At 46.7% G+C, this 27,442-nt stretch overlaps 7 protein-coding genes across 13 annotated transcripts; 4 read left to right on the top strand and 3 right to left on the bottom strand.

The window, feature by feature from the left end:
• Positions 1 to 126: 126 nt before the first annotated feature.
• On the bottom strand, positions 127 to 9,707 carry LOC120455214 (anoctamin-6). Of its 4 annotated transcripts, none has more exons than XM_039641176.1 (10): positions 9,503 to 9,707; positions 7,433 to 7,692; positions 5,752 to 6,272; positions 3,724 to 4,296; positions 3,597 to 3,652; positions 2,752 to 3,322; positions 2,061 to 2,682; positions 1,790 to 1,995; positions 1,442 to 1,723; positions 127 to 1,384 (listed from the first exon to the last, which is right to left on the bottom strand). In XM_039641176.1, the coding sequence occupies exons 2-10, from the start codon at positions 7,443 to 7,445 to the stop codon at positions 1,139 to 1,141; spliced, it is 3,090 nt and encodes a 1,029-aa protein (XP_039497110.1). In that variant the 5' UTR covers positions 7,446 to 7,692; positions 9,503 to 9,707; the 3' UTR covers positions 127 to 1,138. The 4 variants fall into 4 exon arrangements, with proteins under 4 accessions (XP_039497110.1, XP_039497112.1, XP_039497111.1 ...); XM_039641178.1 differs by having other exon boundaries at positions 5,839 to 6,272; positions 9,503 to 9,706; XM_039641177.1 differs by lacking the exon at positions 7,433 to 7,692 and having other exon boundaries at positions 9,503 to 9,706.
• A 124-nt stretch (positions 9,708 to 9,831) lies between these two features.
• LOC120455216 (glycine-rich selenoprotein) lies at positions 9,832 to 10,824 on the top strand. The gene is made up of 3 exons (XM_039641181.2): positions 9,832 to 9,990; positions 10,058 to 10,142; positions 10,206 to 10,824. The coding sequence occupies exons 1-3, from the start codon at positions 9,972 to 9,974 to the stop codon at positions 10,435 to 10,437; spliced, it is 336 nt and encodes a 111-aa protein (XP_039497115.1). The 5' UTR covers positions 9,832 to 9,971; the 3' UTR covers positions 10,438 to 10,824.
• A 131-nt stretch (positions 10,825 to 10,955) lies between these two features.
• On the top strand, positions 10,956 to 11,818 carry LOC120455215 (glycine-rich selenoprotein). The gene is made up of 3 exons (XM_039641180.2): positions 10,956 to 11,115; positions 11,173 to 11,257; positions 11,317 to 11,818. Exons 1-3 carry the CDS (start codon positions 11,097 to 11,099, stop codon positions 11,567 to 11,569), a joined length of 357 nt encoding a protein of 118 aa, XP_039497114.1. The 5' UTR covers positions 10,956 to 11,096; the 3' UTR covers positions 11,570 to 11,818.
• A 1,227-nt stretch (positions 11,819 to 13,045) lies between these two features.
• On the top strand, positions 13,046 to 14,614 carry LOC120456918 (NADH dehydrogenase (ubiquinone) complex I, assembly factor 6 homolog). Its single transcript, XM_039644052.2, has 4 exons — positions 13,046 to 13,267; positions 13,338 to 13,452; positions 13,643 to 14,268; positions 14,466 to 14,614. The coding sequence occupies exons 1-4, from the start codon at positions 13,086 to 13,088 to the stop codon at positions 14,545 to 14,547; spliced, it is 1,005 nt and encodes a 334-aa protein (XP_039499986.1). The 5' UTR covers positions 13,046 to 13,085; the 3' UTR covers positions 14,548 to 14,614.
• Positions 14,615 to 14,824: 210 nt separating this feature from the next.
• On the top strand, positions 14,825 to 20,850 carry LOC120455673 (poly(A) RNA polymerase gld-2 homolog B). Of its 4 annotated transcripts, none has more exons than XM_039642076.1 (8): positions 14,825 to 15,048; positions 15,131 to 16,758; positions 16,819 to 18,344; positions 18,409 to 18,886; positions 18,940 to 19,159; positions 19,216 to 19,359; positions 19,647 to 19,956; positions 20,019 to 20,850. In XM_039642076.1, exons 2-8 carry the CDS (start codon positions 15,670 to 15,672, stop codon positions 20,440 to 20,442), a joined length of 4,191 nt encoding a protein of 1,396 aa, XP_039498010.1. In that variant the 5' UTR covers positions 14,825 to 15,048; positions 15,131 to 15,669; the 3' UTR covers positions 20,443 to 20,850. The 4 variants fall into 4 exon arrangements, with proteins under 4 accessions (XP_039498010.1, XP_039498012.1, XP_039498011.1 ...); XM_039642078.1 differs by having other exon boundaries at positions 16,816 to 18,344; positions 18,451 to 18,886; XM_039642077.1 differs by having other exon boundaries at positions 16,816 to 18,344; positions 18,421 to 18,886.
• A 57-nt stretch (positions 20,851 to 20,907) lies between these two features.
• LOC120455516 (regulator of nonsense transcripts 1 homolog) lies at positions 20,908 to 26,318 on the bottom strand. Its single transcript, XM_039641789.2, has 4 exons — positions 26,006 to 26,318; positions 25,711 to 25,926; positions 22,296 to 25,649; positions 20,908 to 22,217 (listed from the first exon to the last, which is right to left on the bottom strand). Exons 2-4 carry the CDS (start codon positions 25,876 to 25,878, stop codon positions 22,176 to 22,178), a joined length of 3,564 nt encoding a protein of 1,187 aa, XP_039497723.1. The 5' UTR covers positions 25,879 to 25,926; positions 26,006 to 26,318; the 3' UTR covers positions 20,908 to 22,175.
• Positions 26,319 to 26,620: 302 nt separating this feature from the next.
• Positions 26,621 to 27,366, bottom strand: LOC120456321. Its single transcript, XM_039643082.1, has 3 exons — positions 27,049 to 27,366; positions 26,951 to 26,991; positions 26,621 to 26,893 (listed from the first exon to the last, which is right to left on the bottom strand). The coding sequence occupies exon 3, from the start codon at positions 26,846 to 26,848 to the stop codon at positions 26,636 to 26,638; it is 213 nt and encodes a 70-aa protein (XP_039499016.1). The 5' UTR covers positions 26,849 to 26,893; positions 26,951 to 26,991; positions 27,049 to 27,366; the 3' UTR covers positions 26,621 to 26,635.
• Between the last annotated feature and the right edge of the window lie 76 nt (positions 27,367 to 27,442).

Below are 27,442 nucleotides of genomic sequence, written 5' to 3'. Positions count from 1 at the left end.
CTTTCATCGCCTCTCAATTGAGCAATTTCGATGTCAGCTTATCCATATCCAGTGCATCCGGTTTACTTATCTACAAAAATTTGTACCTTTGTACATGCAAACTAAAAAAATTATACAAGTAGAATGTCATATATCATATAAATAATGGAGTTAAACCCATTTCGTTTATTTGTTATTTCTTTTTTTTTCCGGCACACAACACAATTGGTTTCTGGCTTAAACTCTAACGTAATCGTAGCTGCTATGATTAGTTTTAGTTCGTATCGTATAAATATGTTTATCAAAACAACAATTCACTATAGGTGTACGCACTGGTAAGTAGCATTTAGAGTTCTACAAAATATTAATATTGCGAAATGTGCAATGCTCTCGCTTGGCAATAATCAACAATAAAAACAATGATTTCTTGTGGGTGGAAGGATGAACAGCACATACATATGTACATAGGATACATACATATGGCTGAGTTCGCTTCTCGGTTTGTGGGCAACATTGTAAGGTACATTGGATTGTTTCTTAGTGTCTGGGATGGATGCCAGCTTCTTCAGCTCGCACACATTTTGTGGTGTATATCGTTTTGTAATCGTTTTGCTCATGACCGATCCAACATGGGTAAGCGGAAGTTGGCAGAAGCTACCACAAGTTCCGCCGCTTCTAAATTATAAATACTCGTTGTTAATGCACTTTGGACGTGTGCTTGTGTGTTGTCTGTGTTGTGTTGTGTTGTGTTGTGTTGTGTTGTGTTGTGTTGGTGTGTATATAATTTAAAAATATTCAAATACATATCCCTAGAACTGTGTGTATATCTCTGTGTGTGCTGCTAAAGCGACTTGGCCTCACTGTGATCCAACCGGGTTTGATGATTCAGTATGCTCGAGTCCATCAAGTAACAATATAAAATCCTATTCTTGTTCGTATGTATATAAAATGCAATTGCTTGACTTGCGGGGCTCCGATTCCCCATATTCGTTGAGCATTTCCCATGCAAACACAGTACAAAAACCATCATAAGTACGAAGCACTGCATCCATGCGATGGCAGTCGACAATCCCTAGATATTCGCGTGTCGGTATACATATATACAAAAGTCTAGCTAACTAGGGGGAAACCAAGGAATGATCTGGCGAACATGCAGCTCCTACACAAAAGAGGTGGCATCATCGCGGCTCCGGATCACCGTTTCGTTGTTGCGCTGACGCAGTTCACCATCCGACTTTGGGTGGCCATTGAGTTCCGTCTGCACCAATTTCATGGCGTGCCGTTTCTCGTACTCGATGATGTGCTCCCGCAGCAGGAAGTTCTCCCGCTTGATGCGCTTCAGCAGGCGACCCGAGACATCCGGCACGGCCCAGCGCAGGATGCCCTGCAGCATGGTGATAATGTTCTGTGGGCAAACACAATCAACTTTAGCTCGAAATGGATTTGCACTGGCTTTGCTCACCTGGTAGATGACTATGAAGGCCAGCCGACCCGTCAGTATCTTCCAATATATCATGGGTCGTTTGTAGGGATGCGGATCGTCCGGTGAGTTTCGGAACTCGGTGTAGCGACACACCGTCTCGTTCACATGCTGACTGCCACCGAGCAGTGGCTGCACCTGGAAGTCCTTGGTGTTGAACACGGCCAGCGTGAAGTTCAGATAGTTGTTCAGCTCGGGATCACCCATTGAGGCGGCATACACGATCTTCGGTATGAGGTTCGTGCTAAATGCGATTATCATTGCCTGCAAAGCGTATTTGTATGAGGAATTACTAAGCAATTGAAGCGGAGACATGTTTATTAGACTCACACTCGAGGCCACGGCAATACGCGTGACGACGGTCATGATGTTGTGCCACACTCCAATGTCGCGGGCACGCATTCCCACGGGCCGCCGCAGGAAGCGCAGCATCTTGATGGCGTCCAGGCGCACCTCAATCACGTTGTTCAGCAGGGCGAGCAGCGGCGCCAGTGGGAAGGCCAAACTGAACAGAGTGATGAAACCGAATTGCACAACTGCAGAAGCAGAAATGGTTCGTTAATAAATGGGAACTACAAGGTATAGTTATAGAAGTACGTACCCATTTCGAGGTACTCCACGTAGAGCGAGTTGTTCTGGGCGGGCAGTAGATTGTAGTCCTCGGTGAACTGATTGTAAGGCACCAGACGCTGATCCTGGTGGCTCTTATACCAGCCGTGGCGATAGCTTAACTCCTTGAAGGTGCGCATCAGATAGGGTATAAGCATCTCCACGATGGCATTGACCGCCTGCTTGCCAGCCATAATGATGACCAACTGCATGCAGAGCTCCATAAGGCAGCCGCCGGGATTGCACTCCTCCTGGCGGAAGCCCAGCACGCGATTGTACTTCGCCGGATAGCCGACGAACTTGCCCTTGAGGAAGGCGATGTAGAAGAGCGAGGAGTAGTAATTGACGAACTGGAACACATAGTTTTTGATAGTTAGGCTCTCATCGTACTCCGTCTGGGTGCGACAGTACTCGTAGTTGGTTAGCTTCACTGCCAAACTGGAGTACATTATGTCCAGCAGCGAGATCACTATGAGGTCAATGATGCCCGCCGTCATGGGCAATATCATAACCTTAAATGTCATGGAATTCTCACTGCCCAAAATGCTGTGCGAGGCTCGCTGTGCCATTCTATAGATGATTATGCCCGCTATGGCGATGACTGATATGCAAATCTATATGCAATTAGAAGACATTATATAATGTGTGGCTCCAATGGCAGCAGACTTGTGGTTGTTACTCACAAACAATATCATGATGCTGTAACTGGTGAAGTTGGGCAGGAACTTGATACTCCAGAAGGGCACATCCGGATCCAGGACGGTCCGCTTGCCAGTCTGATCCTGCTCATAGGCTTTTCCGGCCAGCCTCTTGCTGCGCGATATTTTGGCCAAGTACTGCGGACGCGGATGCTCCACGTGGTGGGTGAAGCCGGTCAGTCCCCAGCGGTGCACCAGACCCGCCGAGTAGCGTTTCCAGAACTCCAGATACACCACCGCCCAAATGGCCATCGAAAAGGCGAACACCACCGTCATATTGTTGTCTATCAGATAGTTGAACTTGGAAGAGGTACACGTCTCGTTCAGTCGCCAATAGTCACAGCTGCGGTCGCACTGCGGACACATGATCGTCCCATTGTCGTTGCAAATGTCCCGGCTAATCGGATCGCTGCTCCACGTGATGAAGCCGTACAGGAAGCAGAGCACTCCAAACACGCTAATGGGTATCAGCATTTGCGTGTAGAATCCCAGCCAGGCAAAGTAGAGTGCCACCTTTGCGCCGAAGTAGTCTTTGATTTGGTCCAGTGGCTGCAGGCTGCAAGTAAACGATTATAGTGCTTAACTTTAGCTCTAACCAAGTGCCTATATTATGATAGCTTTGTTCTAGAGCTCCATGGCTTTACCAGGAATGGTATATACGTTCTAGTAATATAATCTTCTAATACAACAGCGGCTTTTCTTTACAATATTCTCATGAACCTGCAATCTAAACAATCAAGCTTGCTTCGTAAGGATCAGCTTTCTCGGCTCGAGTAGCCTTTCCAAGAACTTCAACTATTGTTTAAACTGAAAGTGTCTGATTGCCTTACTTCTTCCACTTGGATATGTTGGCCCACTCCTTGAGCAGCCGATCGCGATCATCTTTCTGCAATGAAATATGAATTGCTTATGAGTGAGAAATTCAAACTGAAAGGGCGTTTGGAGTTTGAAACCCACATCGTGCAAGGTGTAGGCGCAGGTATATACGCCATCCTGGACGAGCTTCTCGATGCCCAGATTGTCGGCCGTCTCCTCGCCCTCCACGAAATGCTGGCGCTGCAGAATGAAATTGATGATGGAGTAGCGGGTGCTGGCGTCGAGAAAGTTCGGATGCTCCGTATCATACAGCTCCAGATAGTTGCGGGAGAACTCGAGATGGATGCGCGGTTCGCGTTCCGGAAATAGAGCCGTATTCAGCTGCACGGAGCTAAAGAGACTTTTGCACATGCGACTCAGGCAGGTCTTGAACTCGTGCGCCGATTCGGCAAAGATTTGATCCTGGCCGGGAATCGGCTTGAGCGGCACCTTGATCTTAAGTATCTCCGCATAGCGATACAGCACCTCCGTCGGCGCATGGATCTTGATGAAGTGCACGCGCTGCACCTTGTTGTGCTCCAGCTGCAAGCCCTCCCGCTGCAAATTCGCCTCGAAGATCTCGCACTTGCGCCGGTGCTCCTCCAGCTGCGTCTCTCCATTGTACGCCAGCACAAAGTCCACGCTCCGCTTGCCATCGTCGAAGCGTCTGTATGTCTGCAGAATCACAGAGAGTTCCCGGAGATGAGCATGTGCCAGTGGTCAGAGTTCCGGAGATGAGCATGTGCCAGTGGTCAGAGTTCCGGAGATGAGCATGTGCCAGTGGTCAGAGTTCCGGGAGATGAGCATGCGCCAGTGGAGGAGAGAGAACGACAGAGAAGGGAGAGCATTAGTATAAATCAGTGTCACGGTGAGTCACTCGCTTGTGATCTTGATCTTAAAAATACATTCGCTTATCAACTAGACGAGACGGAAACAAAGCGTGTGGGTGCGTGTGCCTACACCTTTCCCCCCTGGTCACCACCCTATCACCGTGGCGGACTCCTCCCGCCGATCTCCGGAGCGCAGGCCGCACAGGAGGCAGCACTTCAGCATGATGGCAGTCCGGAGAAACCGAATCGAAACACAACACAACCGTCGTGGTCGAGATACTGCTGGCAAATAGAATGTGCTCCAAAGTACCGAAACGCCCGACTTAGATTTATTTAATATAAGAGTATACTAAAATTCGCATTAAGTGTTCATACCCAATCCCGCAAGCAAACTATAGGAAATAGAGAAATATAAACAAACAAAGGAGAGCGTGAAAGAAGGCGGCAAGAACTTGATCAAGTGCAGAATATGTGTATATATCTATATATGTGTATATATCGTTACAGAAAACAGGGAAATCATATACGTGACTGGTGCGGGTACAGTGGTCGCCCCTTAGCGGGAATCCTCTTCGATTTTCAAAGGAGAATCGAAGTTATGAGCTCTATTCTTCTATTTGCTGAGTGCTATAAACATAAACATCTGATTATGAGCTAAATTCACAGATTCTATATATAGAAGATACTATATTCTATCACCGAAGATCTTTGATAGATTTCTAAATATTCCAATATAAATACTCCAACAAGTACTCACTTGTTAGATTGACACACAATTATTTTTGAAACTTATTAAATGACTAATTCGTATTTTCTAATAATTGTTTTAAATTTCGTTGTGTAATAGTGCAATATATTCTTAAATGGTGTTTAGATTTTTGAATAGAAAACTAACAAATTAGTATGCATTTAAAATGTGGTTGTTATAAGAAGTTAAAGTTCCCTAGGAGTGCTCATTTGGAAGCCCCTCTCGTGGAGGCAACCACTGCACCGCGTTCCATCGAGATTCGTGTCTAAAAGCTTGAATGAGCAGATGATCCAGCAGATGGGTGAAAGTGATTGGTGGATGACGAGCGGATGAGATGGACTGGGCAACAGCAACTAACTGCAAGACAAACATGGAGGTGAGATCGATGGACGTGCGATGTGGATAATAGACATCGGCGGCAGTGCAAAAGCGAAGGCTTTCAACCGGAGCCATGTGCTTAAACGTTGTGGAACGCATTTGCTTTTTGAATGTTGAATTGCAATTGGAATTGGAATTGGAATTGGAATCGTATGCTATACTGTCGTTGTTTACCCTTGATTTCCACTGGGAGTATGTTATTGGCAATTTCTTATCTTTATTAGAAATGTTGCTACTAGTTCTTAACAGACGTCTAGAGACCTCATCGTCACCACCTCCTTGTCCTCCATCTCCGGTCACACCAATCCCGGTGGGCAGATGGTTTCGTCCGTTTTGCAGGGCAATCATTTGGGCGGCAATCGCGGCATCCGTGTGATCACCACTACCACCACCACCACCACCGCCGTTGAGGTGCTCCAGTGCCGTCGACTGGCGGTATCCAGGCTGCCAGGCCAGCGCCGCGTGCTCGGCGTTTGCTCCGCCGCCCAGACGCAGTCTTCCTCCTAATCCACCTCCTTCATCGCCCGCCAGATCGACCGCGGAGTGGTAGATGGTGTTGCGCGACTGCGAGATCGATTTGCGATGCGCCGCCGCAGCAGCCGCCGCCTCCGATTCCGCCAGCGATATGGTGTCGAAGTACAGACTCTCCCGCTCGTCCATTTCCGATTCGGGATAGTCGTAGTCGTGGGTGCGGACTGCAACGAAGTTTGAGATTAGTCGGATGTTCTGGCACTCGCATTACAAGTGGATGAGATTCAGATGATATGAGATGAGTTGAGTGGAGTTGAGTGGAGAGGTGAGGCGGTGGTGCTGATGAGTTAGTTGTTACATTGCCACACTCCAATTACGTGAAAGAGTGCTTGACTACGATTCACTTGAAAGCAACTTTAGCAGGAATAGTAACACCACTTGGGGTTTGCAGATATATGACATGATATATGATCTCTTTGATGATTTAGCTCAATAAATGATTTAACAAATTGAATCTATAAAATTACTTTGAACTGGTGAAAGTAAGACAAAAGTGCTTGATATAATCCGATATAATAACAAATTGAGCCAACTTCAACAAATTATTAGCTATTAAAGTGCGACATATTTAGCTTGTATTGTCATGAAAAATATGGAGAGCAAATAATACTTCAAAGTTTAATCATTTGACAAATTCCAACACAATAAGTGCTATAAACTCAATAAATGATATAATAAAAGAGAAAACACAAAGTTGTCTATACCAAAATAGATTATTTGCCCCAATGTTATTAATTGAGATTAATCGAAATATCAGACCCGCTAATATTAATTACTGATAAGCCACGAAAATCCCGATAGTGAGTCTGTGGCCATGATAATGGGGATGATGGAATTTGATGGCCTTTCAGGCGGACCCAATTTGGAAGCCAACTTATCGGGTTCCAGCTCCAGCTGTCGCTGATACCGCCCCGCCTGACTCATTTAAATGCGGTCAATTACATAAGTGGCCCACATAAGTGCGTTTCCATGTGTCCATTCCATGGAATGCGTGTGAGAACTTCGATGAACGAATGGATCGAGGGTGGGATCGAGGGTTGGATGAATGAACGGATGATTGGACGGATGGACACACTGCTGCTGCTGATGATGATCAGTTTCCGGAGCAGGAACCCCCCATCCCAGTTCTATTTCCAAACTAAGAAGGGGCAAACTGAATCAACTCAAGCTTGAAACAAAAACCAAACAATGACAATGCTCCAAAGATCAATATTATACTGAACGAAATGAAACATATATATATGGTGTGTACATAAGAGCGGAGAACAAACAAATTTGCATGCCAACGGGTGCGATGTTTACTTAGTTAACTTAAATAATTTACCCGCCGAATACATGATTGTTGTGGCTAGGGAAGAGCTAGGTGAATGTCTTGGCGGCAGTTTGGTTTTATGGGAAGTCGATCGATCGCTGATCCCTCCAGCGGTCTGTTACCAGCGATCCAGCTGATCTAGCTGATCCTGCTGATCCTTCTGATCCCTCTGATCCCTCGTTTCGAGTGACTCCTTCTCAAATCCTGAATCTTTCGGCACTTTCTCGGCGGCTGCGCAGCGGCACCGACTTCCACGCATTACGATTCTCGGCCTGCCGGCAGTGGAAGAAGAGCAATTGGTGCAGGCAATAAGCTCGTGGCTCCACAAAACCAAAACCAAAAAAAAAAAACTAAAAAACAAAAACTGGATATTTCTAAGCAACAAGTGCAAACTAAAACCGAAAGCGAAACACTCAGAGATTCGGCCGCGAATGATGTCAGACGGGAAAAATTAAATGTTGAGCCAGTGGGAAAGAAATGTGCGTACACTCGCGTTGTTTGGCGATTACTGAAAACAGAGTACGAAAAGAATAATAGAGGCAGAAATATATACAAATTCGGTTCGGGTTTGCCAGCCAGCCAGCCAACCAGCCAACCAGCCAACCAGCCAGTCAGTCAGTCAGCTAACCAACCTCACAAATCGCCGACCGCCACAATAAACTGATTGCCCAAATAGGCGTGCAGCTAGATGTGACGACGCACAGTGGCCGGAAATCGCTCGAAATGGGTGCCATAAAGCTAGTGCACCCCAAGAATGTTATCCAAACTTGAGGACCATCTAGAGAGATAGATGGAATGGCTTTAGTTCAAACAATTATTCAGTTAAGTCGCTCAGAGATCTTGCAGTTCTATAAAGTATGTTACTTTCTATTCAGTATTTGAAATAATGGATCAATCATGATTTTATATTAAATATTATGGAATGCATAGAAATCATAACCATTTAATTGCTGAAGTTCAAGTATTAAACAAGATTTATTTATGACTTATAGCTGCCTATCTATTATTGGGTGACTATATAAACCCACTGTAGTCATATGCACATTAATACAGAAAAAAACCTCCATTTGCGTCGAAAGTTTCACGAGAGAACAACTTTTTGTGTCCATCTTAAATAGTAAATAAATCCAAACAGTCGATTGTGGTTTAGATTCAATTTCGCCTGTGTATACACATATATACCCATTTTTCTCATTTTCCAGAAATCTGATAATTGTACGACTATAATAGGTGGTGCTTATTTTAATGTTAATTTATGGATCATTAAAAGTTGAGAATATAGAAAGATGGAAACGCACAACATTAAGATTCTAAATAACGCTATTGTCTTAAAATGCTTGTTTCAACATAATACAGTGCCATTGACTGCTTATAAAAAGAGACCACGGCAATTTTGATTGATGTCAAGTGATTGACCCGTCTGGATTGAATATGTTAACAACGGCAGGATTTGTATGTAAAATATTTGAGTTTCGACATCATTTTCCTGGGAAAGTGTGGTGCCAGAATCATTAACCTTGACGGAATACAGGCAATCCCTGGGTGCAGGCGAATGTTTGAATTCGAGGGGCGAGAATATGTTGGCGGCAAAGGTAAAGGTCAAGTTGCTAGCGCAGATTGTTGACAAACCAAAGTGCGAACAGAATGCTCGCATCGAAGTCTCTCTATAGGAACGAAACCAGTTTTGGCATATGTATAATGGAACACCCATAAAATAAAGGTGGGAGGAACTAGTCCAAGACACGCGAATCGGTTGAAAGAACATAGAAGCACGCCGGAGAAAGCTCTAGTCCCCAAAATTCAGAATACCGGATGACGACCGGGTGAAGGTGATGACGATGATTGCGTTTCTGATAATGATGATGGTGATGATGATGCACTACACCTTCGATTCTGTCTATGTGGACATTTCTATTTTTAGCAAACTGCAGTGGCCGAAAATAAACGGAAGGCCTGCCGGCGGAGCATTGCATACTATAGCTATGGAATATCGAGATTTTGGTTAGGAACAAGGTGTTAGTATAGCTGTTTACGTCCTGCCAACGTGATAAATCCAATCCCATTTAACTTTTGTGCTCTCACCTGGGTTTGTTGTCGTTGACTTCAGCTAGTGTTCACCGTAGTTGACATATCCACGGGACCTCGCAAGTAACTGCCGCTTTCCGCGCACTCCACTCGATTCGCACAGGCGATAAACAATTATTGTGATGGAAGAGACCGCCAGCAAGGCTTGTTTTTAATAAATTTATTTTTTAACGCCACAAACGAACCGTCCGCGGCCAGTGTTGCCAGATGCATAACATTATTCAATCAGCTGTTGATTGGGCTATTCATTTCGCGCTTACCAACACCACACTATCTATCGATAGGCATACAGATGGTTTTTGCATATCGGTGATACGATACCAGTGACTTGACATTGCAGCTGGTCCATCACTAATAGTAGTTTGATATTTTGGATGAACGTGAAACATCTGTAATATACTTATCTTTAAAAAATTGTGCGATAAATTAACGGTGGCTGGAGCATCCGGGAGGATAGCGAGGCGCCATGGTGTACATCGACCATAGTGAGTGCAAAATACTTGAGTTCACCCTGGAATTCCCATCACATATTGCATTGTCTTGATTCCACAGATGGGCGCGTGTGGGAGAAGCGTCCGTGGGACTGGCGACGGATTGTGGAGCTATTTGTGGGGATATGGTTTGCCATCAAGCAGCTGTGAGTTGACCACTGGACTGCACGTCGTGCATAACAACTAATGCAGCATGTTTTCCCCCGCAGATTCCTTACATTCCTCGCTCCCTTTACGGCCAACGATAACCAGGCCAATCCGCGACGCGGAAATGGATGGGGAGGCGGTGGTGGATGGGGAGGTGGCGGTGGCGGCGGAGGAGGCGGCGGCGGTGGAGGTGGCGGTAGACCTGGATCTGGATCAGGTGGACTAAGACCAAACCGCCGGATCGGACGCATTCAGCCGTCTATGAGCTGCAATATGCCCGCTGGAGGCGGATGAGGATAGTAGCGACATCCGGTACCCAAGATTCCAGCACTCTTGGGAGGATGTCGCGCCGACAGAAGGCTGGCCGCGTCAAGCAGCATCCCAAATGGCCCAGAAATCACGGTTTATCCCGCCCATGTGGCGCATATGACGCAGTTGCCTTAAACTCGGACTCGAGCGGACAACTGCTGAATACGATTAATCACTGATTCCTGGGTCGCTGCTTACGTGGCCGTCGTCGGTTCCATTTACCAACTAGCTCCAATATATAGCTACAGGTTTTTTTCTATCGGTCTGCGGGTTTACATTGTTCAATTTACAAGTTCAAAGTCACAGTACCCAAATATACATAGTAACTCTGGTGAAATACATAAATAAATACCAACCATTACTTTTGCAAAAGCGCTGTTTTAATAAGTTCCAAAACAATGTGTTTTTAAATTCAAATATTTATCCATTTATATGGATATTAATTAACATTTTTCAGTGACTATCGAATGACATCAGCGCAGGCTTTGCGATATATGTTGTTTCATCAGCTGCTTTGTTTGTCCATCTCTAAACACCACGTCAATTTTTGTTTTGTACACAATCAGATCAAAAAATTAAGATTTGGCCCAGATTTGGAAATATTTGAAAGAAACAACAGATTTGCATGCTAGTTTCGACTTGAAATGGCGTACGTCGATCAAAGTGAGTGGAAATGGATGAGCATGTGATGTCCAGAGTGATCAGCCCTTTGTTTTGTAGATGGTCGCCTATGGGAGAAACGTCCTTGGGACTTGAGACGGATTTTGGCCATATTCGTGGGTATATGGCTCGCCGTCAAGCAGTTGTAAGTGATAAATAAAGGTTCCAGATTCAGGATGCTTTAACCCATAACCTTTTTTTCAGGTTTGAATCGTTCCTGTCTCCATTCACTGGAAATGATAACAGTGGAGACAACTCCCGTCGCGGAAGTGGATGGGGAAGTAGCAGCTGGGGAGGAGGCGGAGGAGGAGGTGGCGGTGGTGGTGGCGGAGGCGGTGGCGGTGGAGGAGGAGGCGGTGGCGGTGGCTATGGCGGAGGAGGCTTAAGGCCCAACCGACGAATTGGACGCATACCGCCGCCCTCCCAATCCTGCAGTGCTGGAGGATGCTGCGGTTAATCCAATAGTTCGTGCGTTTTGGTCCCCAGAACTGCTTAACCAAAATGCTCCAATATATAATCCATCTCACTTCGTGATGCGGCAATTAAAGTATATAGTTATGGTGTCTTAAATATATTATAGCTCTATTTTAGTCATATGGTTTTGGATTAATTGAGCAAATTCAAAATATGCATTCATAAGTATATGTACACACACAGATGTATGTGCACATATTCATAATAATAAACTTTGTAATTTCCTAACTTACATTGAATCGTAGCTTAACATTCTTCTCACTTATATTTGCTACAAATTTTTGTGGCATTTTGATTTATTTGTTTAATTACGAGCTCATATCTGGAGTTCGATAGGAAATTTAATTACGAGCTCAACGAGGTATGCCATTCCATATTCGGACTAATATTTCGAATGTTATGATTGAAATACTGATATTTATAGTCGCAAAATAACAGAAAAGCGGTTTTCGGCAAAAAATCATCATCAAAAATTGGAAGAAAAGTGAAAAATGTATACGTTTTTTTTTGAAAACACAGTTCGATAGGAAATTTAATTACGAGCTCAACGAGGTATGCCATTCCATATTCTGACTAATATTTCGAATGTTATGATTGAAATACTGATATTTATAGCCGCAAAATAACAGAAAAGCGATTTTGGTAAAAAATCATCATGAAAAATTTGAAGAAAAGTGAAAAATGTATAAGTTTTTTTTTGAAAACACAGTTCGATAGGAAATTTAATTACGAGCTCAACGAGGTATGCCATTCCATATTCGGACTAATATTTCGAATGTTATGATTGAAATACTGATATTTATAGCCGCAAAATAACAGAAAAGCGATTTTGGTAAAAAATCATCATGAAAAATTGGAAGAAAAGTGAAAAATTTATAAGTTTTTTTTTGAAAACACAGTTCGATAGGAAATTTAATTACGAGCTCAACGAGATATGCCATTCCATATTCGGACTAATATTTCGAATGTTATGATTGAAATACTGATATTTATAGCCGCAAAATAACAGAAAAGCGATTTTGGTCAAGAAAACATTATCAAAAATTGGAAGAAAAGTGAAAAATGTATAAGATTTTTTTTGAAAACACAGTTCGATAGGAAATTTAATTACGAGCTCAACGAGGTATGCCATTCCATATTCGGACTAATATTTCGAATGTTATGATCAAAATATCGATATTTATAGTCGCAAAATAACAGAAAAGCGGTTTTCGCAAAAAATCATCTTCAAAAATTGGATTTTGCGATTCGGCAATCTAAAGCAACACAACCAACGCACACACACATGTGTGTAGTGTGAGTATCTCGTAATCGAGGTAAAGTTTTCTTAACTAGGCTAAAAATAAACTTACTTACAAGCTTTTGAATCTTCCGCCAAAGAATGATTTCCGAATAATCGAGAATACCCCAAATGCAGCCACTCTTTGACAGACCGAGCGCGATCTGGTAGCGCCGCTCGGAACATATGTTCAGTTGACTGGTGGATAGAAGAAGCACAGATGCGGCGCCTGGTGCGAAATTGGAATTGCCGATTGTTATTCAACGCCAAATCTGGCCAAGAAATTGTGAGACATGCCGGAACTCACCAGGAGGCCAAGATCAGTGCGGATCCCAAGGACAAGAAAGCGGTTGAGGTGGACAAGAATGGATACGGGGCCAAACATTGCATGAGTCTAGTGGAGTAAGCTGCACAAACTTGAACGACTCACGTTATCCGTATAATTGAATATGAATCTATTGCGGATAACTAGGAAATACGACTACGAGAACTACCTGTGCACCCTGCTCCTTCCGCGGGAACTGCGACGTGCTGCCTTCGCCCTGCGGGCATTCAATGTGGAGGTCTCCAGATCGGTCAGCGGCCATGTAAGTGGGGCATCAGAATCCATTGGGGCTTACTTCATGGGTTAGAATAACGTGCGGCTTTAGTTGCAAAAGGAGCTTTAACTTCTTGTCTGTTTTATCTATAGCACCAGCGGATTTTGTCCACATCCCATAAATAGTTTATATAATCTTATTTATTTTGTCAAACTTACTTATTTCCATATCCTTGCAGCAAATTGAGCCGCAAATAGCGAAAATGCGCCTTAAGTTCTGGCACGACTCCATAGATAAGTGCTTTGAGCCGGATTCCCAACGATCCTACGTGGAGGACCAGCCTGTCCTGCGCGAACTGAAACACACGGTGGGCAGTCGCAAGCTTAATAAGGTCTATTTGCGTCGTCTGGTCACAGCACGTGAACGTCCGCCCACCCATGCATTTGAGTCGATACGCGAGCTGGAGGAGTACACGGAACAGACCTTCTCCTCGCTACTGCTCCTGCTGTTGGAGGTGGGCGGAGTACGTGACCTAAATGCCGATCATGCCGCCTCCCACTTGGGCAAAGCCCAGGGCATCGCCACCCTGCTGCGATCCATACCGCTGGCAGGACGTCAGCAGGCGCCTTGCATCCCGCTCGAGGTGCTAGTGTCGCATGGCGTTAGTCAGGAGCGCATCATTCGCTCGAAGAGCAACGACAAAGGTGTCGAGGACTGCATATTCGATGTGGCCAGTGCCGCTAATACGCACCTGAAGCTCGCCAGGCAGCTTCACGATAAGGTGCCGCCGCAGGTGCGCAAGATCTTCCTCTCCGCCGTGGCCACAGATTCATACTTGGAGCGCCTGCGCCGTGCTAACTTCCTGTGAGTTCCTTTGTTATATCTATTCCTTTATTTTATATTCCATTGTTTCATATTGGATGTTATTTTTATCCAGTTATAAGTACCTACTTCTTCAGTTTAAATGGTAGCTACATTTAGTTTTTATGTTCAGTATTTGTGGAGGGGAACCTTCTTATGACTTAACCCCATGTTCATCATATGCTTTTCCCATCTTTTAGGCTGACCCACAAGAGCTGCGTAGGCCGCGACACCTTACTGCCAGCACGTTTATTCTGGAAGTCGCTGTTTAATCGGTTCTGAGAGCGAAAGTAGTACCAAAAAATGCTTTATTGTTGACTTCTTTAATAAAAATCACTATAAAATATCAGGTTTTACTTTTTTTGGGATCAATAGAAGAGGATTTTTAAAGTTTTGAACTAAACTATGAAGAGAACTTGATCGTAATTGTTTGGATGCAAAGGGTTAAGACGTTGCAGGAATATCGTTATCTCGCTTCGAATCGGGAGGCGAATACTATCGATCACAGGTGGACCAAAGGCTCGTCCCGCGGGAGGTATCGATGGATACGATGCAAGTCCCGATTGGTACAGTAGTTGCTAGATGATTTCAGAGCGTTGCAGGCGCAGTTTTAGTTTTTTATGAATGTTAGAATTGATGTGGAAAGTGTGTGTTGGATACTATTGAGAACGGAGCAGTGCGACAATCGCTCAACAAGATAAGCACCGTTTGTTTTTGGTCCCGTTTCCGGTTTTCTGTTGCCGGTTCCGGGAAAATTGCAACGCCCCCGAATATTTGGCAATGGTGAGTTTTTGGCGCGCTTTCTTTCCACTTCTATTTTGAACTTTATAAACGCTTATTTTCCGCTCATATTCTCTTCTTGCAGTTGCCGGGCTTTATTGCCTTTTTTATTTTGCCCACTTTGCGTTGCGATTTCGGTTCTCCTTGCATGTAACGGTTCTTTTTGGACCCCCCTATCACACACAACGAAACGAGAAGTAAAGAAAAGAGAGGATAGGCAAGGAGACCGCAATTTACGAAAATTAAAAGAGTGTGTGTGTGAAAATACGGTACTTTTACACTGGTGGCCGTTGAAAGTGAGTCAAAGTCAATATTTAAAATCCTGAAATGAAATAAAGTGTATATGACTAAAAGCACCAAAATACAAAAAAGAAAAGAAAACCTAAAAAAATCAAAAATATAAAAATACACAAAAATTTATAATATATATCAAAGCAAAAAAAAACAATAAAAAAAATCTAAAAAAGTTTTTCAACTCGAAAAAGAATCTAAAAAAATTAAAAATAATTTTATCCTAAATTAAAAACTAGTTTTAAGCAACTGAGCGCACGGGCCGAGCAATTTTTTATACCCAAAACTCGAGCCACGACAGCCACATACCCTAGATTTCCCAATACCTGGGCTATGTTCACCACCCGCATATCCGGCGACATGAAGATCTTTGCCGCAGATGTTGCCGAGAGCAGCGCCACAGGAACTTGCAACACGACCATGCAGCAGCAACAGCAGCAGCATCAGCAGTCGCAGCAACTCGAGTTCCGGCCACTAATGTCCGCCGGATCGCCGAGTTCCAAGCCGGGACAATGTCATCTGAAGTTTGGCAAGTACAACAATAAGACGGCCAATCTGATGCGCCAGGTGAATGGTTGCCACAGCAGTAACAGCAACAGCAACAACGAGGCCAACAAGGGACAGCAGCAACTGCACTACTGCAACAACAACAACAGCAGCAGCAACAACAACAACAACAATAATAATAATAATAATAGTCATTCGTGGGCCCGAAAGAAATACTTTGGCAATGGCAACAGCAATGGCAACAACAGTCTGCAGCAGCAGCAACAGCATCCATCTTCGTACTTCCAGCGGCAGCAGCAGCAGCAACAGCAGCAAATGCAGCTGCAACAAGAGCAGCAGGCGATGAACAACAACGATGTGCTGATGAAGAATCAAAATATTGCTAACGCACAGGTTTCTGATAGCAAGTCTAGCGACAGCAACAACAACAACAGCAGTAACAACAACAACAACACTAACAACAACAACAACACTAGCAGTAGCAGCAGCAGCAGTTGCAGCAACAGAACAAAGCCAGCCAAATGGCTCAATGAGAACAGTAGCAGCAGCAGCAACAACAACATTAATAACAATAATATCAGCTGCAGAAATAACAACACCAATAGCATTGTTACCAAGCGGCGCAACTCCTCATCAGCGGACGCATGTGCCGGCTACTTTCGCAAATCGGAGTCGGAATCTGGATGCTCGGAAGCTGCAGCAGAATCGGCGGAAACAGAGGTAACCGGAACAGCTTCCTGCAACAACAAGAGGTACACAGGAAACGCGGCGAGCGCAGGCAGTGGAACTGAAGCGAACATGGGTAAAAGTCAGGATCAGGAGCAGGATCAGTCGGCTAAGCAGCGACCGCGACAGCAACCTTTAAGTTTCTGGAAAACCAATTACCCACAGACTAGCGCTAGTCAGCTCAAAGATGTGAGTGGTTTCTTAGCTATGCTCTCAACTCCAGGCTTAATCCGTGATTTCTTTCAGAAGGAAACCGTTGCAGCAGTTGTGTCGGCGGCCGCAGTAGCAGCAGCAGCTGCAGCATCGGAGCAACAGCAGCAACAGCAGTCGCTGTCACTCGAGCACAGGCGCAACTCGGGCTATCAGCAGCATCAGCAGCACAACTACTATCCATATTACTATTCGCAGCCCAAGCAGTTGACCATCGCCTCCTTCCTGCAGAAGGAAATGCTGCCGGATAGCACTGAGAAGTCCAGTCAGCACAGCAGCAGTAATACGGGCAGCAACAGCAGCCACAACAACAGCAGCAGCAACATGATTGGAAACAGCAGCAGCAGCAACGGGAATAGAAACTATTCACGAAACCAATATGGACATCAGTCGGCGGGGTCTGGCTACCAGCAGCAGCAGCAGCGGTACCGCAATGCCCAGAATGTCTATCAGCAATACCAGCATCAGCAGCAGCAGCAACATCATGCTAACCAGCAGCAGCAGCACACGCATCCGCACTTCCGCCGGAAGCACAGCGACAACGGCAGCGGCATTAACAAGAAGATGCACTACAGTCCACCGGGAAAGAGTGGGGATCAAGCGGACAGATCCGCATCTGGACAGCAACAGCACCACCATCCACATCAGCAACAGCAGACAATCGAGATCTTGGCCAGCAGCCACTTCAACGCCATGCACCGCCGAATGCAGGGTGGCAATAGTAAGAACGGCTACTACCAGCACAGCTATAATCCATTGACGGGCGAGGTTGGTTCAACGCCCACGCGCTCCGAGCACCAAAATATCTATAATCTTACTTATATTCATGTGGATACGGAGGCAACCAGCGAAGCCGCATCAGAAGCAGGATCAACACCGGTGGTCAAGCCATCGCTGCTCAGCAAGCCGAACATTTCGATAACGCCAGCTTCCAGCACAACGCCGACCCCTGTGGACAGAGCACTGCCCCCGGCGGTTCGCTCCGCATCTGCTCCGGTATCCGGTTCTGTTTTACCTGCGCCAACGAACCACGTACGAAACATGTTTCCACCGCCACCGCTGGCTTTGCTTGGTGGCCACGGATTGCTGTCACCGGTGACCACAACCACGCCCACCAAAATGATAAGCTGCGCCCAGCTGGATGAGGCCATCACTGCGGCGGCCGCCAGTGTGGACAAGTTGTCCACGAGTCCAAGTTATAATCAGGCGGGGCACTACATTATTCCGCCCCATCAGCAGCAGCCATCCTCGCACCCAATCCCGACTGGGACGAGTTCACATCCTCCGCCGCCGCCACCGCCACATATGTTCTTTCACTTTGCCGACAGGTACTGCAATCCGGGCAATCAGGGTCACCAGGCGCCTCCAGCTACCGTGTGGCCGCACTCCAGTTCGCCCTGCTATCCGGCCTCCTACGGTTCCAGCTGCGGAAGTGCAACAGGAGCCGGAAAATCGCCGCACAGCAAGGATGGTAATGCCGTTGCACTACGACCCGCATCGCCAGCGCTCTCCTCATCCTCACTTGGCAGTGAGTCGCACTGGAGCGGAACAAGCAATCGCAGTCGGTAAGTCTGGTACGGGCTTAGGCCTGATGAAGCCAAGTTGATCTATTCACTAATTTATTTTCAGCTTGGGCCATAGTGGCCATCTCTCTGTTTCGCCAACTCCTAGCGCACTGGGATCTGCTCAATTATCTCCGCATCTGGCCGAGATGCGTGTGCAGCATCCGTTGCACCAGCAACATCCCGCATCACATGCCAGTAATCGTCCACATGGCCAGATGGGCGGACATGCAATGAGCTCCTATGTTCCGCACCGCCCACCACCACCACCACCGCCTCCACATCCGTCCATCTCATCGCCGAACCCAACTCCAGTTGCTGCTGGAGCCGGAGGGCCGTGGTACGAGATGCTCCTGCCTCCCGATCGCTACTTGGCCCAAGCGCGAAATATTGAGGTCGCCGTGCAGCCAGAGAAGCTCATCTGCATGTGCAAGTACGACAATCTGTCGGCGGAAATCTGGAAGAGATTCCGGGGAGCCCAGCAAACGCACAAGAAGTTTAAGCTTAAAATGCGTCTCTGGCGGTACTTGTACCTATGGATGCACGTAAGTTAAGCTAATAAATGTATGAACATTATTTAATGTAATGTAAAATACAGCAACCGATGTTTGAGAGGTATCGCATCTGCCTAGTTGGATCCACCATCACGGGCTTCGGGACGGACTCATCCGATATCGACATGTGTCTGCTGCCCGAGCAGGGGGTACATCCCCACCAGCATCAGTACCACCAGCACCAGCACCAACACTTCCACAATGAGAAGCGAACGGAGGCACTGATCATTCTCACTTTGTTTAACGCGGTTTTAAAGGACACGGGTAAGGACAACGAATTCCGTGTACTGATTCCGGAACAAAGTGACTGTCGTTTGCAGAGGTTTTTCAGGACTTCAATCTGATCGAGGCAAGAGTGCCGATCCTGCGCTTCAAGGACATCACCAATGGAATCGAGGTCGATCTCAACTTCAACAACTGCGTGGGTATCAAAAACACCTATCTGCTACAACTTTACGCCCAAAGTAAGATGTTCTTCAGAGTTTTTGGTATTTAAATTCAATTTGTATTGAAAATTCTTCATGTTCTTGTCAATGACTCTATTAGAATTTGGTGTGCGTTTGATTGACTGAGTGCCTGTCCTAAATGTTTTAAAAAGCTAGCAATCCTTTCAGAGGATAATGTTACAAGTAAGTTTACCATCTTTTAGTTGCCGTGTGAATCGAATGAATATGTTTACTTTTAAATGTATGTCCCACTTATGAGTGCTTTGTTTATAAGAAATTTTGTAACTCAAACTATATCCTTGTAGTGGATTGGCGAACACGACCATTGGTGGTGATTGTGAAGCTCTGGGCCCAGTATCACGACATCAACGATGCCAAGCGCATGACCATTTCCAGCTACTCGCTGGTGCTAATGGTGCTGCACTACCTGCAGCACGCCTGCGTGCCCCACGTCCTGCCCTGCCTGCACTCGCTGTATCCGGAGAAGTTCCAGCTGGGACAACAGGACTGCCTGGACCTGGATCTCATCGAACCGATCGAGCCCTACCAGGCGCTAAACACCCAGACGCTCGGGGAGCACCTTTTGGGTTTCTTCAAGTACTACAGCAGCTTTGAGTAAGTGCCGATCTGATTTTCCATCCACTGAATGTAATTCGCCATTTTTTATTTGCATACAGTTTTCGGAACCTTGCCATCTCCATTCGAACTGGTGGTGTCCTGCCGGTTTCCACATGCCGAATGGCGAAAAGCCCCAAGAACGATGTCTACCAGTGGAAGGAGCTGAACATCGAGGAGCCCTTCGATCTGTCCAACACGGCGCGATCCGTCTATGATGCGCCCACATTTGAGCGCGTGAAGGCCGTCTTTCTAATCTCGGCACGTCGGCTCGATCATACCCTCGACCTGGCCACCATCTTCCGGCCCATTCACCACGTGCCCGAGCACTTTCCCCAGCAGCAGCAGTTTGAGCAGCAGCTACACCATCCGATTGCCGGTCAGCAGCGAAGTGCCGGAGGAGGAGGTGCCAATCCAGTGTCGAGCAAATTGAACCCAGATGCAGCGTCGACCTTTGCCGAAACGACTGCAGCGCATGTCGTCTAATTGGAGCCGATTGAATGGCAACGTAAAAGAAACTTACAAAAATGAAGAAATTAAATAGATAAGTAATATGTGCAGCAATGTTAAATCAAAACAGAAAACCTTGTAAATTGAAATTCAAAAAAAAAAATCCGAACAATCCGTACGGAAATTTACGTGAAAGCCCTACTGGAATCGAATTTCAATACATTTTTAATGCATTATCTTGTTAAATGTTATTATATTCACCTATTTATACCTTTATAAACTCAAATTGTTTGCTCGCATTCCATTAATGATTGTAAACAGCCACGGGAGGTGTGCGATGTCCGTCACTCCAGTGGTGTGTATGTATCTTTTTGAAAAACAATATGTCATCCGAAAATGTAAAATTGCAAGTTCTGTAAAATAAAAAGCAACAAAACAGCCAAATGCCTTGGCATTTAAATTCATTTTCCACACGCCCCAAACAGGAAAAACTTTGCGCACTTATTGGTTTTTTCGCAAGGGAAAACTTAAATTCTTTATTTTGAATTTCAAAAAAAAAGTTTCATTTTCTTGAAACAAAGAGTCGCATGGAGGAAGAATTATCTCACAATATATAGAAAAAATATACCATTTTCATGTCGTTTTAAAAACAATGAACAGGCATCTGTAACTGCATTAATATTATTAATTATTAACCTTTTCTGATCTTGACCCTTTACTCCGTTGGTTCGGTTTGTAAATGTTTGTTGTGTACCTAGATTGAAATATCGCAATGCGTTTTCTTATCAATCATTCGATTTCCTAACTGCGCTGGAAGCCTGCATCCGCTTTGGGGGATCCGCCAGCGTTCCCGTGCGATTGAAAATGGTGTATCCATGTTTTTTGAAGTTGATTTTGTTTCGTCTTGATTTTTTTGTTTGTTTTGTTTGATTTTATATCGTGTTTGTTAGGATAACAAATGCATACAGTAATCAAAAAAGAGTCCAAAAAATGTACAACAGTGGGCATACATATATGGGGATCGGTGTGAGTAAACCGCTTTGGGTGGGAAAAATGTTAGAACAGGAGCTAAAGATTGGCTGCTGCACTGGAGGCCAGAATAAGGTTAGAAGGTAAGCCACTTGGTGAATACGTGTCCTGGGCGGGAGTGATTGCGTCATTGCGTGTTAGGCTCCGGCTGCGAATCCTGGCTGGCAAAACAGAAATGAAACGTGTCGAGAAGTTGTCCATCGTCGTTTCAAGGGCATCTTGTGTGGCGCCTTGCTGGCAGGTTGACTCATCCATGGGCGAACTCCGCCTAAGGAGCGCACTCCTGACCAATGGCCAATGGCCGGTGGCCAGTGGCAAGTCGCCTGGCTATGACTCCATGGCCCGCGGCGTTTCGGGAACAGCGGCTGCAGCAGTGCATCCTGGCAGCCTACAGTGATTTGCTCTCGATTTCCTTTTCGATCTTTTGACATCTCTCCTCCTCCTCCGTCTCAGTCTTCTTTTTAACTCCACTCAGTCCACATCTTGCCATCTCCGTCTCCATCTGTCACACTGTTTCGTCTCGATTTGCCGTCTTTAATGTCCCGCTTTGTCCTCATGTTCCTAGGTCGCATTTTCGCATTGTTTCCCGCATCTGTCGTTGTTCCCGTGATAGTTCTCTTTGCTTTGTTCCTGCTGCCTACTGATGCTACTCCTTGATGATCACTTCAAAGTTGAGTTTGTTGTTGTTTCGTTTGGGTTGCTTGTTATCGTTTGTAGTTGGTGCACCTCCGGCCGGATTCTCAATAAGGCTGTGAGAACTGATTCAAACTGCGCTCGCCCGACTGCAACACACAAATAATTCAATTACGATGGGCGTCACTTAGTATTATTCATTTTAAAACCATCAATTCCACACTTACCACGTTAAAGGCGACATCCTGGGATAACAAACCGTCCATCTGCGATATTTGCCCAAAGTCCTGCGAAAGTTCCGGCTGCTGTGAAAGAGCAAATCCGCTAGGCTGCGTCATCTGCAGCGACAAAGGCACCGGCTGCTGACTGAACGGAGTAGCACTGCATACCGAGCCCGTCTGTCCGCCTGGTCCTCCAGTTGCCGGTGCTCCACCAATCACACCACCCGTTGCGCGCGATTTTCCCAGTTTCTGGGTCTTTTTATTGCCGGCTAGAGAGACGCCTGATCCGGCTCCAGTGATTCCAACTCCCGAATTCGACGGAGAGAAGTTACCCGATTGCTGTTGAATGGCGCGATTCTGCTTGGCCGCCATGATCGCCTGCTGGTGTTGGTTATAGAACCGCGGCGGAAGATTGCTCATGTTCATGAACATGCCAACCGGGACTGGCATGTTGCCGAGCGCTGCTGCTCCGTGCTCGTTGGATATGTAGCCAATGGAGTCGTGGTGCAGGTGGGCAGCCGCCCAACTGGGTCCGGTCCCGCCAGCGCTTCCGAAGTTGTTGTTGCCACCGGCACCACCATTGCCTCCGCTGCCCAGGCCAAAGCCCATCATGGAATTGGAGCTGGGAGCACCGTAACCGAGGGGTGAGTTCCCGTAGGGACCACCACCTCCACTGCCGCCGTACTGCCCGCCATTCATGGTCTGGCCGGGCATTTGGCGACCTTGGCCGTAACCGCCACTGCGATCGTAAATGGAGCCCGGCACCATTACTTCCTTGGCATCGGCAATCATGGTGGACATAAAGTGTGCCCCAATGTTCATGCTGTTGACGAGCTTCTTGGGTTTCTGGAAGTGGATGAGCGACTCCTTGAGGTTGTTCAGCGATCCCTCCACGAGCACCTTACGGTCCTTGTAGAAGTTGAGCAGATGGTTCCACAGTTGCTGCTTCGCTAGCACTTTGGGATTGCCCACAATGATGATGCCATACTTGGCTCGGGTAAGGGCCACGTTAAGGCGACGTGGATCGTTCAAGAAGCCGATTCCCTGACGCTCGTTAGATCGCACGCACGACATGATAATGATGTCCTTCTCACGTCCCTGGAACGCGTCCACGCTGGCGATCTCGATCTCCTGGTAAAGGCGAGAGTGCAGGCTGCCCTGGTATTGCATGTACTGCACCAGGTACGCGCGCTGACCTTCGTAAGGCGTAATGATTCCAATTTGTTCAGGCTTAATGCCTGCCTTGAGGAATCTGGTCGTGATCTTTTCCACGTTGGCCGCCTCTGTGCGGTTGAGGAACGACGTACCGGAGCCGGCAATCTCCTCCTGTCCCTGGGTCACCAGGAAGAACATCGGTCTCTCTGGCTGTGGCCAGGGGAAATCCAGCTTAAGGCGACGATCCTCCGCGCAGACACCGTTCTGCAGCGATCCCTCGTAGAAGAAGTTGGATGGGAACTGGGACAGCTCGGGGTGCATACGATATTGCACCTCCAGCCGGAACGGACGGATGCCCAGAACCACCAGGCGCTCGAACAGACTTTGCGAGAGGCCGGCACGAGCTGCTTTCTTGCACATAACAACCGGTCCCAACTGGCAGTGATCGCCCACGAGGATCAGCTGCTTGGCGCCCAGCACCACTGGCACCATGCACTCCGGCTCCGTCGACTGCATAGACTCATCGATCAGGATCGAGGTGAATTTGATGCGCGATAGACGTCCATCGCCGGCGCCCACGCATGTGCAGCAGATGACGTCGGCAGCCTCCAGCAATTGGTTCTCGGCGGCGCGTTTCAGGCTGCGGTAGCGCTTTTCGTCCGCTGAGCTCAGCTCGCCGGTCTCGTCTTTCAGCTGCTGCAGCTTCTTTAGCTCCGAATTGGTCTCCATATTGCGGATTTGGTTGTGCAGCGCCAGGAAGCTGACTGGGCTATCGATAGCCTCGCGACTCTTGGCGCAAACACGCACCACTTTCAGGTTTGTGCGGTGAATCTTCTCCGTTAGTTGGTCCACGGCCGTGTTGCTGGGAGCGCATACCAGCACTGTGCCACCATGCAGCTTGACCAGCTGGTAAACAATGGTGGCCGATGTCACTGTTTTGCCGGTGCCGGGCGGCCCTTGGATCAGCGAGAGCGGTCGCTGAAGCGCGTGTTTTACGGCATACACCTGACTGCGATTCAAATCGGGCAGATGCGGGGCACTATAGAGCTTGGGCTGGGCGCCGCGGAACAGCACCTCGTCGTTTGAGTCCGGACGACCGTGACCCAACAGGCGCGAGTAGATGTAGTTCGACACCGAGTTGCGATCCATCGCAAATTTGCGCAAGGCACGTGTCATGCGATCAAAAGAAGTGCACTTCCATATGAAGTCCACGGTAAAGTTGCTGGTGCATTTAACCGGGGCATTCGATGAGGTTTTCAGCTCCAGGCCGACATCGTCGCCGAAATTGTCCGGCACCTTGATAACGTGGCCGATCTCGCTCCACGGATTGTACAGCTCACCCACGTAGCGCAGGCGAAGCTCGTCGCCGTGCATGAGCTTCATGTCTGAGTCGGTCTTGGCCAACGTAAAGTAGGCAATGGTCTTCTTGTTGAGGCCCACGTCCCAGCGTACCTCGATGTTCTCCTGGGTGGCCGACTCTTTCAGCTTCTTGTCGTAGTCGGCCTCAAGGCGGACCAGCGGCCCAAAGGTTTTCTCGTACTGATAGCCATCCTCGTAGCGAAGCAGCACCTGTGCTGGCTCCGAGTCGATGCCTGGCTTCTCCAGATCTTGGAACGTGGCCTCAATATTGTCCTTCCATAGCTCCTCCAGCTTGTTGATCTGGGCGGCTGAGATTTGGCGCGCTCGCAGTTGTCCCTGCTCGCTGGGTTGCTTTACCAGCCAAGGCAAAAAGCAGCGGTCCGCAATCAGAGGTTTCCACTGTTCCTGGTCCCAGTTCATGTCCTTTAGCGAATTCTGGGCGGCACACGGCTGGCGACAGAGCAGCACGACCACAGAATCGGCCTTGGCCGGAATGAAGCCCAGCACAAAGACGTTGCGCACACCGCAGGAGTAGCACTCCAGGATAGTCTCGCCCAGGGGACCTTCCCCATGGAGCGTCACCTCGCGATGCTTGGCCCTCACCAAATGATTGATGATGTGCGAACCGGAGGTGCTGCCACGTCCGTTGCAAAACCACTTGCGGCAATTGTTGCACATGACCACCGTGGCTGGATCGTGGATGCCGCAGTACTTGCACGCATGCGCCGGCAGCTCCTTCACATACGAGCTGCCCCCCTCGTCGTCCTCCTCTTCGAACTGCAGATCGGCCAGATCGTTGGTGATGCTGGCCAGTCGCGGATGCGAGTCACCGCCAGAGCGGCGTGGCTGTAAGTTGGAAGGGGAAAATGTAATTTGGGTTTTATGAACAGTTTGATGGCCAACTCACGTGCAGTTCCAGCTGATCGTTCTGCGTCTGGCTCTGCGAGGTAGAGGGCATGGTAAAGTCGCGGTAATCGTACTGCGTGGGCTGCGTATCCGCTCCCGGGAGCAGCTCATTGTCGTCCATGTCCAGGAACGAGAGCGCCGAGCTGGGCGCGTACGTGTCCACGCTCATGGCGCCTGTTGTTTCTTCTCACCCAAGGTTGTTAATTTTGCTGCGTTTCTGCGGGGATCGCGGTGAGATCTCGTTAGCAATGTGCACTGGTGGATGAATATGGCGCCCGGATGGGACTAACGCTTACCTGCAGTACCCGTTGCAAAGGCACAAATCGCTTGGTCCGGGTTTCCGGAATGGGCAAATTCCTAAGCTTGGAGCGTGGCCGCGATGATTATGGTATGGTGATGGTATCGCGTGTGCGTTTGGCGCTTTCCGATTTCGGGAGCCGGCCGTTCGGCGCTTTTTCGAAACAGTGGCTGTTGTGTGTTCTGAAGCGAGTCCGTTCGAGATTTCCACGCTCGTGAGAGGCACGTAGGATTAAAAAAAGGCAACGAATTTCTCGCTTGTTCAACAAATTTGCCCGGCCTGCTTTGCCAGTGTTAAAAATACGTCAGTTTGCATTTGACTCACGAGGGGCTTATCGATAATCGTGTATGGCAATGGTCCCAGGACTATCGATAACACATAATCGCTAGTGATGAGCAAGGTGACTGTAGATAGTATCGCTGTCGGGCGAAATAAAATATCGTTTAAGTATTTTGTTTTGAATTATTCGTAAAATAGTTTTAAAATGTTATGCATGCTGGAAACAAAATAAATGACCCTTTGCCAAAATATTTCCAAAAATAAAAGAATTGAATCAACAAGCATAGGATTCGTGCATTGCGTATTTATTTAAAAGTGTTTACATAGGAAACTTTATAAAATGTATTAATTAGCTTTTAAAATATACATATAACGAAATACATATGGCCAGAAAAATCAAAAACGCTAATACATAGCAGCCTACTGAAACCCAAAAAAATAATTTTAGCTTATAGCCTATAAATAAATTTTTAGAATAGCTTGGGCAAGCCGCAGCATTAACTTTGCCTGTGATATTTCTTCTGAAGTATTGTTCCTGGTTGGAATTGCTGTTCATTATCATTTTAGAATTAAGTGCGCGATTAAGTTTGATTTCAACAAGGTCCACCTATAACACATAAAATTGGTTTTAAATGTTCTAACTTCAATTATATTTTCAACTTACTCTCTAAACAGCAAATTCCAGCATAAAGCTTCGTGATTTAACTACAAAAATAAATAATTATTTAACATCCATGCATCTTATCATTCGGCATCACTCACTTTAATTGTCTCCAGGGATAGGCAAAAATTATAATAAAATCGTTTTCTTACTGAAGGCTGTATATTAAACAATTCTTTAGAGGATCGGTATAGTTTACGTGTTTCCCGGTCGAGACTCGGAAACGGTTTGAGTTCAGAAAAGTGTGTTTTTACTTGAATTGAGCGAGGGCTTCATAAATTTACATTCATTCATAGGTAGGCATGTGCATATGTTTTCCTCGAACTGCGACAGCAAAACAACCGAAAAATGCGCATACAGCATTTAAAATATACACTTAGGAAAATATTTTCATAGTTCCGAAATAGGAGACGCTTTTGTCATATTTAATTTTCATTTTTGACTTTTTAATTATTTATGTTGCGGAAATTCGATTTGAAATAAAACCAAGGCCAA

Source organism: Drosophila santomea, chromosome X (genome assembly GCF_016746245.2).
Source record: "Drosophila santomea strain STO CAGO 1482 chromosome X, Prin_Dsan_1.1, whole genome shotgun sequence".
In the NCBI taxonomy this organism is placed as follows: Eukaryota; Metazoa; Arthropoda; class Insecta; order Diptera; family Drosophilidae; genus Drosophila; species Drosophila santomea.
Note: the sequence above shows the minus strand (reverse complement) of the source record. Positions and strands in the feature narration are given on the sequence as shown.